General features: G+C 57.0%; 2 protein-coding genes across 4 annotated transcripts; both read left to right on the forward strand.

Moving 5' to 3' along the window:
- Positions 1 to 1,884: 1,884 nt before the first annotated feature.
- PEX11G (peroxisomal biogenesis factor 11 gamma) lies at positions 1,885 to 5,354 on the forward strand. 3 transcript variants are annotated; one of them, XM_059869981.1, is made up of 5 exons: positions 1,885 to 1,973; positions 2,650 to 2,826; positions 3,025 to 3,203; positions 3,358 to 3,408; positions 4,316 to 5,354. In XM_059869981.1, exons 1-5 carry the CDS (start codon positions 1,908 to 1,910, stop codon positions 4,539 to 4,541), a joined length of 699 nt encoding a protein of 232 aa, XP_059725964.1. In that variant the 5' UTR covers positions 1,885 to 1,907; the 3' UTR covers positions 4,542 to 5,354. The 3 variants fall into 3 exon arrangements, with proteins under 3 accessions (XP_059725964.1, XP_059725965.1, XP_059725966.1); XM_059869982.1 differs by having other exon boundaries at positions 4,319 to 5,354; XM_059869983.1 differs by lacking the exon at positions 3,358 to 3,408 and having other exon boundaries at positions 4,319 to 5,354.
- A 2,641-nt stretch (positions 5,355 to 7,995) lies between these two features.
- Positions 7,996 to 11,215, forward strand: LOC132339533 (ectoderm-neural cortex protein 1-like). The gene is made up of 2 exons (XM_059869839.1): positions 7,996 to 9,775; positions 10,686 to 11,215. The coding sequence occupies exon 1, from the start codon at positions 7,996 to 7,998 to the stop codon at positions 9,763 to 9,765; it is 1,770 nt and encodes a 589-aa protein (XP_059725822.1). The 3' UTR covers positions 9,766 to 9,775; positions 10,686 to 11,215.
- Positions 11,216 to 12,380: the final 1,165 nt, after the last annotated feature.

Below are 12,380 nucleotides of genomic sequence, written 5' to 3' on the forward strand. Positions count from 1 at the left end.
CTCTCTGTGAACTGCTGGACAAACAGGAGGCAGCGTCACAGGAGGATTTTCTTAATGCCTTCCATGACCAGCTCTAACCACATCCCTTCCTGAGGTTGCATAAGCCCAGCTTTTGATCAAAATCCTTTACTTCCTCCCAAAAATAAATGTAAAACAACTTTTAAAAACAAATGTAGCGATGATGAAAGATTAAGACACTGATTCACGTCCCAGAAATCATTCATTTTATTCATTTTACGTAAGGAAGTAGCAAAGGGATTGACAGCAGATTGCAGTGAGGTGAGTCACGAGACTGTGGAACAAGGATGTGGTGCAGCAGGTGGGATAACTGCAGAATCTGAGGATACAGCAAGTGTAGAACAGCCAGAATCACTGAATGTCCCAGGTGGGAAGGGGCCCACAAGGATCTCAAGTCCAGCAGAAAAAGCTTGGCTGGGAGTGGCTCTGCTTAGTGCTATGATCCTGTCTCATGAAATCAGATTGATTTACTCAAAGGATGATTTACTCAGAAGGTTCTTCCCCCCGAGGGCGCTGGGCACTGCCCAGGCTCCCCAGGGAATGGTCCCAAGGCTGCCAGAGCTCCAGGAGCTCTCAGGGCTGCTCAGGGTGGGGGGGTTGGGGTGGCAGTGCAGGGACAGGGGCTGGGCTGATCATCCCTGTGGGATCCAGCTCAGGATATTCTGGGATTCTGTGATACTCGGCTATAAAAAGGCAAAATATCCAGATAGTTCTTACGGCTTTAATTAACAGCAGTGTGAGTGTGACTCTGTGCCCAGCCTCTGGACCCACTGAAGCAGGTGTGTGAAAACTGCGTGTTTTATGATTGGCTTTTCGCAAATATTCAAATGAATATTATATGTGTTGTGTTAGAAAGTGAGGCTGTGTTAATTCTCTTAAGTAGTGTGGCAAATATAGTTTTAGGTTACAACAAAATGTTAAAATAGAAACTATGTAGTAGGATACTTTTTTTCTAAAGAAAGGACTTGCCCTGAGATAGCAGCCACAGGACACCTGAATCTTTCAGAGAAAGAGAATTTATTGCTCCATTATCAGGAGAAACAAACTTCTTCCCACCTTGCTCAGCCATGACAATGCTGTCAGGATTCAGAGGAAGAAGCTGACACTGCCCAGACAGAATCCTGTGTTTCAATGGAATTTATGCATCATGTATAAGGTGTATGAATATGCAACAGGTTATTGTTTTTAAGGGTTAATCCTCTGTTAACTGTGTCCTTTTTCAGGCTTATGCTGCCCAGAAAAAGGTACCCAGACTGTCTGTAACTCTTTGTTTCTATTGTATCATATTGTCCTAATTCAAATTGTCCAAAAATTTTATTACTCTAATTATAGTGCTATTTTAATACCATTTTATTACTATTAAACTTTTAAAATTTTAAAAACAAGTGATTGGCGTTTTTCACAGGTGGGATCCACGTGCTGAGTACAGAAGGTGCAGGAGGATGGAGAGGGCCTCATCTCTGTCTCCACAGAGAATGTTCCTCTCCCAGCACTCAGCCGGGGCTGGGAGGTCTCTACAGGTGCACAGGGGAAGATCTACCTGTCTCCAAGTGATGTGGAGATCTGTGTGCATGTGAACTCAGGACCGGCGGGGCACGACGGGGACCCAGATTTCTGAAAAACCCCGGCCCAGCATCACCACAGAGGCGGGGAACCCCCAGAACGGGGAAACCGGGGGTGAGAAAAGGGCTGATGGAGGGCTGAGGAGGCCGTGAGGGGCACGGAGAGTGGGACCCACCCCGGTCGGGCACCAGCCACGGTCGGGCACCATCCTGGGCAGGGCACGGCTGGGCCGCGGGGCAGCCAGGCCGCGTTGCCATGGCGACAGCTCCTCCTCCTTCCCGGCGTGCCCTGCGGTCGCACGTGACTTCCCACCCGGAAGTGTTGCCATGGCGGCGGGCGCGCTCTGGGGGCTCGTGGCCGCGCTGGAGACGCACCGGGGCCGCGACCGGGCGGTGAGTGAGGGCTCTGAGCCCGCCGGTACCGGGCGGGGAGTGAGGGCTCTGAGCCCGCCGGTACCGGGCGGGGAGTGAGGGCTGTGAGCCCGCCGGTACCGGGCGGGGAGTGAGGGCTCTGAGCCCGCCGGTATCGGGCGGGGAGTGAGGGCTCTGAGCCCGCCGGTATCGGGCGGGGAGTGAGGAGGGAGTCTGAGCCTCCCGGTACCGGGCGGGGAGTGAGGAGGGGCTCTGAGTCCTCCGGTACCGCGCGGGGAGTGAGGAGGGGGTCTAAGCCCGCCGGTACCGAGCGGGGAGTCAGGGCTCTGAGCTCGCTGGTACCGGGCGGTGAGTGGGGAGGGGGATCTGAGCTCTCCGGTAGCGGGTGGTGAACGACGGGACTGTAGCGACCCACCCTTAACGGGAATGAAGCACCTGAGGGATTCGTAAGCGCTCGGTGGTGCAAAGGAACGACAAAAAGCGGAGGGGGCACACACAATCCAAGCTTTTCCGGGATGGAAACGGGAATGGGACTCCCGGAGCACAAGGCAATGGGGATTGGGTAAAGGGAAGAGAAGTTGAAGAGAGGAAGGTGAATAAACAAAGGAGAAGAGAGAGAAATAGGGAGAAAAGGAGAGGAGAAAGAGAGACAAAAGACCACCAGCACCGCCGTGCCCGAGCCGTGCCGTGCCCGCAGGTCCGGGCGCTGTCCTACGGCTGCCAGCTGGCGGGGGCAGCGCTGCCCGGCCCCGGGGGGCTGCCCGGGGGGCTCCTGGCCGCCTCTGCCCAGCTCAGCTCCTGCCGCACCGCCCTGCGCCTCTTCGACGACCTGGCCATGCTCCGGCACAGCTGCAGCTACGGGCTGGGCCCCGAGGTGAGCGCGGCTCCGGGGCTCCCGGGCGGCTCCGGGGCTCCCGGGCGGCTCCGGTGCTCCCGGGCGGCTCCGGTGCTCCCGGGCGGCTCCGGGGCTCCCGGGCGGCTCCGGGGCTCCCGGGCGGCTCCGGTGCTCCCGGGCGGCCCCCTGCCCCGGCGCGGCCGTGCCCCATGTGCCGCTCTGTGTCGCTCCCCGCAGGGCGAGGACGCGCTGGTGCGGGGGCTCTCGGTGCTCTGCAACGCGGCCAACCAGCTGTACTACCCCTGCGAGCACCTGGCGTGGGCCGCCGATGTCGGCATCGTCCGAGGCGGCTCCCAGAAGTGGTGGACGCGGAGCACGGCGCTGTGGGGCTGTGCCCTGCTCCTGGGCATCCTGCGGTACGGGATGGGCACGGGTGATCCTGCCCTGGCACCGGGGCACAGCAAAGCTGGGGGAGGTGCTGTTCTTCCTCGCTGGAGCTGTTAGTGTGAGGGGGAAAATAAAAACTCCTCCTGTTTGGTGCTGTAGGAGGTATAACTCTGTGCTTTTCAGATCCCTGAGAATCTTGTTCCAGTTAAGAAGAAAACTGAGCCAGCACAAGTGGTATGATTTCCCTCTGTGGCTGTAGGGCTGATCAGGCAATCCCAGGATGGTTTGGGTTGGAAGGGGCCTCAAAGCCCACCCAGTGCCCCCCCTGCCATGGCAGGGACACCTCCCACTGTCCCAGGCTGCTCCCAGCCCTGTCCAGCCTGGCCTTGGGCACTGCCAGGGATCCAGGGGCAGCCCCAGCTGCTCTGGGAATTCCATCCCAGCCCCTCCCCACCCTCCCAGGGAACAATTCCTTCCCAAGATCCCATCCAGCCCTGCCCTCTGGCAGTGGAAGCCATTCCCTGGGTCCTGTCCCTCCATGCCCTTTCCCAAAGTCCCTCTCCATCCTTCCTGTCACTCACCCACACCTGTCCGTTCTCATCTGTAGCCATCACAGCTCTGAGGACATGCTGGACTAACGTGGGAAATGGATTTGGAGGGAATTCTCAAAGTTTGGCAGAAGGCTCACACAGTGTGCATCTGTGGGCAAACCTTGAGATAAGAAATGCTGACTTAGAAATGCCATGGAATAGGACAGACATTGCTGAGAGGGAAATGGAACTAGAAACAAATTTTAAAGGATGGTTTTGTAAATAAGACTGTATACTTTGGAGAAGTAGAACTATGAAAGATGCATTGTAGTGGGACCCACGAGGGGTAATTTGGGATGATTGGCTTTAAGGCATTTACAGCATGGTGTGGCTAAAGCTGATAGGCCAAGAAACACTTAAAATGTATTGTAATTAGGAAATAGTTAACTTCTGATGGTGATGGTGTGAATTATAACATCTGTATTGTCTCGCCCTTCACACGAGACTGAAAATGGAATAAAAGTTCTTAAAACACCTCTCAGCTGCCCCATCTCTGGGTCAGAAAAGGGTTTAATCTGACAGACTGTCACTAACATCTCCTTTTCTTCCAGCAGCACTTCACCTCAGAGGCAGCAGAAGCTGAGAGTCCAGGTGAAGGCTGAAGTTCTGAGCATCCTCATGGACACAGCAGATCTCTGCAATGCAATCCACTGGCTGCCTCCAGGATTCCTCTGGGCAGGAAGGTTCCCTCCATGGCTAGTAGGACTCCTGGGGACTATCTCCTCCCTGATTGGAATCTACCAGGCATCAAGAGGAGCAAATTCTGAAGCTGCCTAAGCCAGAGCTGAGCTTCACAAGCTCAGTTTTCACATGGTAAAAGTGCCTTTAGTGAGGCAGGGTATTTTAACTTTCCTGGGTTGATGATTGTCCTTCCAGATATCCCATAATTGGGACTGGAATCCAGATGTCTGTTGCAGAGGGGATTGTTTGCAGCTCATAGTTCTTATCACTCTTCATCAGAGAAATAATTCAGGTGAATGCTCTGAAAGTCAACAGTGGGAAAAACTGAGGGGGAAAGAGTTGCTTCCATCTGTCCCAAAAGATAAATGCAACCTCCCAGTGTTTTCTGCCCCTTAAAGGAGCACAGTGGCCACGGTTCTGTCACAGAGAACTGGTAAGGGATGAATCCTGGGAGCTCCCACTCTGGGCTTGGGGCTGCACCTGAGCCAGGATGGCTCCCTGTGCTGGCAGTTCTCCAGGAGTTTGGGGTTTGGGCTCAGACAGGAGGCAGCAGGGGTGCTGTTTGTGGCCCTTGTGTTTCCTCGGAGGGGAGAGGGGCAGGAATTGCCGCTGGAAGCAGCGCGGACCTTCCTAGCCTGCCTTGCCCGTTTAAGGAGGAATGTTGGGAGTGGAGACTCCCCCAGAGCTGAGGCTCCAGCTGTGCCTTTGTGGAATGCCACCGGGTGGAGCTCTTCCACCAGGCTCGGCAGCTGCCAACCGACCTTTTTGAATAAAATTCCTGCCTTTTTTTTTTTTTTTTTTTCTTTTTAATAAATCACCTTTCAAAGGAGGAATCAAACCAATGCCGAGCTGGGGTTTGCAGTTACAGTTCTGGGCGTTGCCCATAATAAACGACACAAATGCTTCAAAGGTGGCCTTGAGTGATCATTCCTCCTGGTAACAGGGAGAAGTTCTTTATCTTTGGTTCTGGAAAGCTCCAGAGCATTAGTGCTGTGTGAGCTGCAGCTCCACATGTGTCACCAGCCTTCCTCCTGCTGCAGTAATTCCCAGGCCCTGCCTGACTGCCATGGAAATGCATCCTTTGAAAAGAGTTCTGCTTACTCTGCGCGTCCCTGCCCCCGGCACGGCACATGCCACACTTCCAGGAGCTTTGACCTTGCTTTGTGGGGTGGTTTTTGGCCTGGACACGGCGAGCTGTGTCCTGCCTGTGTTCAAAGAGCAGAGGGAGGCCTGGATACTCTTTATCCTTTGCCCTGTCCTTGGTGTTTATCTGGACCTTCACCCTGCAGTGTCCCTGAGGATGTGGCCGTGCTGGGGATTTGCAGCCAGACTGGCAGGATTTGGTACAACTCAGGGCTGACCTGGAGCAGACTCTTGTTTATTCTCTCCTTTCCTCAGTCCTGTGCCTGAACAGGGGGAGCACCCAAGTCCTCTGGCTGTTGCCTGGTCCTGTCACCCACTGTGGTGGCTCCTGCTGCAGTTTAGTGGTTTTTAATAATAAATCAGATTTCTTTTAACCCCATTGAATCATTCCTCCAGGACTGGACTGCTCAGCGGAGGACAATACTGTTAGGTATTCATATACTATAGTATTAACACTAATGCTATACAGGACAATTGAAGCTCTGCCAATTTAAAAAAAAACAAGACAAAAACCCCTGGTGCCAAATTAACAAACCTCTTAACCATGCATTAATTTTAATGTGGAGAAAGGACACTGTAAACTGCTCAAAGTACATTTGCTTCATCAACTCCTCAACAAATGACCCTAATTTATGGTTGGTAAAGCTGGAACGTGCAGAGATAAATCAAAATTGGGTAATTCAGAATTTCTGGAATTTGTATTTTTTTCTTGAGGTGGTTTTGATCCCTGCTGACACACAGTGTTTAAACACCTCTTGTGGCTGCTGCTGCCTCTCCAGGGCAGGACTCATTTTTAGCACAAGGCCTTGTGCAGGCAGACCCGATCCTCCCAAAATTTGGTGATTTTCTTCTCTTTTCTGATGTGGCCTCTGAGAGAAGGTGACAGTTCCTTCCCTTGGCCAGGAAAGCAGCCTGCCCTGCTCTCGGTGGTGCCGATGATGGGCCGGGCTTCACAGCTCTGAGGGGGGCTCCATGCAGGAAACACTTGCTGAGCAGGGCTGGTTGGTTCGGCCGCGAGCTGCCTTTGTCAGCAGCCGGGATCCAAAGGGCGCTGCCGGTCCCGGCGCGGCCGCCCCGTTTATGACCCTTTATGGCGGGGTGACTCCGTCCGCAAAACTCGGCAGCCTCAGATCCGCCGTCCCGGCCCCGTGGCGCGGCTGGGCCCGGGCCGTGCCGCGATGGTCGGGCCGGGGGACACCGGGGGACAGCGGGTCACACCGGGTGACACCGCGGGACCCCCGCACACGTGGGGAGGGGACACGGCCACGCTGCCCGCGGGCAGGGCGTGGTCAGCGAGCGGCGCATGCGCGCCTCTGGCCCCGCCTCCCATTCACAAAGGGAGAGTGCCGAGCGTCGCGGCCGCTGATTGGCTACGGGGCGGCGGGGGCGGGGCCGGCGCGGGGCGGCCACGCGGCGGCGGCGGAGGGGCGGCGGCAGAGCCGGAGCGGAGCGGGACCGGGCACGGAACCGGGTACGGGATAGCGGGGATCGGGCACGGAACCGGGTACGGGATAGTGGGGATCGGGCACGGAACCGGGTACGGGATAGCGGGGACCGGGCACGGAACCGGGTACGGGATAGCGGGGATCGGGCACGGAACTGGGTACGGGATAGTGGGGATCGGGCACGGAACCGGGTACGGGATAGCGGGGACCGGGTGGGACCGGGTACAGATCCGGGTATGGGATAACGGAGACCGGGTACGGAACCGGGTACGGGATAGCGGGGACCGGGTACGGGATCGGGTACAGGACAGCGGGGACCATGCAGAACCGGGTACGGCACCGGGTATAGGACAGCGGGGACCGTACGGCACCGGGTACGGGAACGGGTACGGGATAGCAAGGACCGTGCGGGACCGAGTACGGAACTGGGTGCGGGACCGGGTACGGAACTAGGTGCGGGACCGGGTGCGGGATAACGGGGTCCGGGTACGGAACCGGGTACGAGATAGGGGGGACCGTGCGGGACAACTGGACCAGGTGAGGAGCCGCGAGGCCCGGTGCAGAATAACTGAGTCAGGCGCGGGACAGCGGAGCCGGGTGGGACCCGCGGGTTCGGATGCGGGACCCCTGAGCCGGGTGCGGGACCCCTGAGCTGGGTGAGGGACCGCGGGGCGGGCTGGGCACGGGCATCACCGGGAGCGCACATCGCCCCCTCCCCGGTACTGCATGAGGTCCGGAGGAGTCGTGCGCTGCACGACGGTGTTGGGTCCGGGAGCTACCGGTGCCCCATTTCGGTCGGTGCCCCGCGGCTGACCGGTGCTCCCGGTGCCCCGTTTCGGCACGGCCGGTACCGCGCTCCTCTCGGCCGCCGCCGTCCCGCCGCAGCCCCGGCCGTGCCGTGCCCGGGCCCGCGCTGCCCGTGCTGACTCGCCGGTTTTGCCTCGCAGAGCAGCCTCAGCACTATGTCCGTCAGCAGCCACGAGAACCGGAAATCCCGCTCGAGCTCCGGCTCCATGAACATCCACCTCTTCCACAAACCGGGCCACGCCGACAGCCTCCTCACCCAACTGAACCTGCTCCGCCAGCAGAACCTCTTCACCGACGTGGTGCTGCGGGCGGGGAACCAGAGCTTCCCCTGCCACCGCGCTGTCCTGGCCGCCTGCAGCCGCTACTTCAACGCCATGTTCAGCGGGGGCCTGAAGGAGAGCAGGGATGCTGAGGTCAACTTCCACGACTCGCTGCACCCCGAGGTGCTGGAGCTGCTGCTGGACTACGCTTACTCAGCCCGGGTGCTGATCAACGAGGAGAACGCCGAGTCCCTGCTGGAGGCTGGGGACATGCTGCAGTTCCAGGATATCCGGGACGCTTCAGCCGACTTTCTGGAGAAGAATCTCTACCCTGGGAATTGCCTGAACATGCTGCTGCTGTCCGATGCCCACTGCTGCGAGCGGCTACTGGAGCTGTCCTGGAGGATGGCCTTGGCAAACTTCACCTCGCTCTGCAAGACTGAAGATTTCCTCCGGCTGCCCAAAGACAAGCTGCTGGAGCTGGTGGAGAGCGAGGAGCTGGAGGTGGAGGACGAGACGCTGGTCTACGAAGCCGTTATAGGCTGGATCCGCTACGATTTGCCCCGACGCCACGAAGTTCTGCCCGAGCTGCTGCGCTCCGTCCGCCTGGCCCTGCTGCCCGAGTCCTACCTGCGGAAGCAGGTGGCCTGTGACAAGCTGGTGACCAGCCACAAGCTGGGGGAGGAGATCGTGGCCGACGCCGTGCGCTGCAAAATGAAGATCCTGCAGAACGACGGCCTGGTGACGGGCTGCTGTGCCCGGCCCCGCAAGGTCAGCCAGGCCCTGCTGCTGCTCGGGGGCCAGACCTTCATGTGCGACAAGATTTACACTCTGGACCATAAAACCAGCGAGATCATCCCTCGTGCTGACATCCCCAGCCCCCGCAAGGAGTGCAGCGCCTGCGCCATCGGCTGCAAGGTCTACATCACCGGTGGCAAGGGCTCCGAGAACGGCGCTTCCAGGGACGTCTGGGTGTACGACACCCTCCACGACGAGTGGGCCAAAGCTGCTCCCATGCTGGTGGCGCGGTTTGGCCACGGTTCTGCCGAGCTGGACCACTGCCTGTACGTGGTGGGGGGTCACACGGCCATGAGCGGCGCCTTCCCGGCCTCTCCCTCCGTGTCCCTCAAGCAGGTGGAGCACTACGACCCCCAGCTGGACAAGTGGTCGCTGGTGGCTCCTCTCCGGGAAGGCGTCAGCAATGCCGCCGTGGTGGGAGCCAAGATGAAGCTGTTTGTTTTCGGGGGCACCAGCGCCAACCAGAACAAGCTGCCCAAGGTGCAGTGCTTCGACCCCTGCCAGAACCGCTGGACGGTGCCCGCCAGCTGCCCCCAGCCCTGGCGCTACACGGCCGCCGCCGTGGTGGGCAGCCACGTCATCGTCATCGGCGGGGACACGGAGTTCTCGGCCAGCTCCGCTTACCGCTTCCACAGCGACACCTTCCAGTGGTCCAAGTTTGGGGATGTCACGGCCAAGTGCATCAGCTGCCGCGCTGTCACCTCGGGGAACAGGCTCTACGTGGTGGGGGGCTACTGCGGGGCTCAGCGCTGCAAAACCCTGGACTGCTACGACCCCTCGTCCGACACGTGGAGCAGCGTCACCACGGTGCCCTACTCGCTCATCCCCACCGCCTTCGTCAGCACCTGGAAGTACCTGTCAGCCTGAGACCTGGAAGGTAAATAGCTGTGGGTCATGCAGAGCTCCTGTGTGTCAGGTTAAAACTTGAGGGGCAGATGCACGTGGCTCTGGACTGGAGTTGTCCTAGAGAACAGCTTTGTGTATCAGCTCCAAAGCTTCCAGGCTGGTAGTGTGGGATCTCAAAGCCCTGCAGGAGAGAGATCTCTCTAGGTGCTGAAACGCTGCAGGGAGAAGATCAGTATAAATAACGAGACTCTTAACCTGGCATCTTGGCCCGTGCAAAGATTTTGGGGAATGCTGTGTGCAGGGATTGGGTGTCGTGCCTGGGTCGGGAGGCTGGAGGAGCTGATGTTTGTGCAGGCAGGCTGTCTGCAGGAGCTGGGACAGACCCCGTGGTGCCACCGGCTCCAGCTGCTGCTTTTAGCACAGCCTCCTCCTCCTGGTGCCACGCTTAATCTGCCAGTGGCACCCAAATGTCTTGTGGGACGCCAGGGCTGTGAGCTGGTGCCAGAACAAGATTATAGCTGGGATTTAGTCCCAGAATGGTGGGTAATTGCATTTATAAGACAAGCCTTGTCTATGTATAAACACAGGGTTTCTCTGCTTCTAATTATTCCCTGGTGTCCCTTTCATGCCATTGCTTTTCTGCTACACAGAGATTGACTTTCAACATTTGCAACTGGAATTAAATCTTTCTAAAGGCTTTTGGCAGAAACTATGCCAGTGAATCACAGACCCTGCAGGGTTTTCCTTTTCTCCTTGCAAGAGTCGTGATGTCTAAATAAAATTATTTACTGTAATAAAATATCCAGTGATACCTTTAGAAAATTCCTGGCTGTAGAGGGGAATCAGCAGGCATTGCTGGGATTTCTCTGGGATTTGAGGCCTGAGGAGTGGGGTTGGGGTTGCTGTGCCCTGGTCTCACAATACTCTGCTCTGCACCATAGGCTTCACACCTGGTTTTGCCAAGTGCCTCCCTTGACTGAGGATCCAGATGGAGCACACAGGCAGCAGGAGCACCTCCTCCCACCTGGCAGCTCTGTGAGCTGGGTGCCATCAGCACCAGCAGGGCTCGAGGCAACTGGGTTTTGGCTTTGAATTGCTTCTGCAATCCATCCCCTCGGTCAGGCCAGGGAGGGGACAGGCACGGAGGGACCTCCTTGGGCTGGCAGCTTGTGCTGTCCCTTGAGACAGCAAAAGGTTTCCAAGTGTTCTCCTAACTTGTGTGATCTCAGAGCAGGAACCAGAGGGATTATTTTGGTTTCAGTGATACTAGAAAGGAGAAAGGACACTCCTGACCAGCTGCAGGGCTGCACTGCTGGGACTCGCAGCACCCAAGCAGTAGCCTGCAATATCAGAACATGTGACAGTACTTTGCCCATGTGCTGGTTCTGCACATTTATTTCTTTTTTATACAGCAGTTTTGTGTGTTTATTACTCAGCCTGGAGCTGCTTCAATAAATCTGAATAAAATCCACCGTGTCCCTTGCCTGTTGTGTGTGCTTAAGGTGCAGGTTTTCCCAGCCCACACCTGAGACCATATTTAGAAGAACAGTGAGGAGCATTCCCTGCTGCAGTGCAAATCAAGGGCTCAGATCTTCCTGTGTCTTTGTAACTTGGGACTGAGGAAAGTTCAGATCTCACACTGCCTTCTGGCTTTGAAGGAGACACAAATCTCTTCAAAACTTCAAAGATTAAGTATTCTCTGCCCTTTCCTGGTCACTCTGCACAGAGTGGGGTTTCCTCACTATCCAAAAGAATGGGAGAAGGTGCTGCCCCTTCTGTCCCAAAGGGCTGTGTGCTCCAGGCCCTGCTCCAGGTGAGGCAGTGCCTGGGAAAGAAAAGCACTGTTAAGGCGAGGAGGTGAGACAGGAACCAGCATGGTCAGAGGAAACAGGCACCAAAGGTACAACCAACTGTCTCACCACAGAAGCATGGTTTGGGTGTGATCCATTATTTCAGAATTAAATAAATCAATGTCACAACTCTTCCGAGCTGCTTGCACAGGCAAGAGCTGGCAGGAAGGGAAGGAAGGGAGCTGCCCTGCTGCTGGGGGCTGGAGCAGATGCATCAGCTTCTTTTCCAGCCCCTTTTCTGATTCTTTTTCCATTTTCAGCCCCCAGGCTGGGCCTTTTTTCATGCACCCTTGTTGTGCCTCCTCTCCATGGCTGGCTGAGCCCAAGGGGAGCTCGTCAGGCTGCAGGGAGAGGAGCCCACAGCTCACCTGGAGCACACAGGCAGCAGCAGGGACACAGACTCATTTTGATGAGAAAAGATCATGGGATCCAACCATCCAGCAGCTCCCAGCCTGGCTGTGCCTTGCAAGAGGGGAAAATCACAGCACAGGACTCTGCTGGGACCAGCAGCGGTCTGGAAGTGTCTCCAGCCCTGTTACCCAGCCAGGAGCTGCCTCACCTTTGTTACATCTCCAGCTACTCCTGAGGGCTGGACAGAGTCCGACCGTGCTCAGCGAGCCGGAGGAGTGGAGGTTTCATTCATGGCCCTTTGAGCAGCAGCAGCTGTTTTGTTTATGCTGCCAAGCAATAAACGCTGGCTCCCCGCCACATCCGCCTCCCGCCCGGGGGATGGAGCAGCCTCCAGCAGCACGGATCCGTCTGCCTGGGCGTTATCCGAGCCAGGCT

This window comes from Haemorhous mexicanus, chromosome 29, assembly GCF_027477595.1.
Source record: "Haemorhous mexicanus isolate bHaeMex1 chromosome 29, bHaeMex1.pri, whole genome shotgun sequence".
NCBI classification, from domain to species: Eukaryota; Metazoa; Chordata; class Aves; order Passeriformes; family Fringillidae; genus Haemorhous; species Haemorhous mexicanus.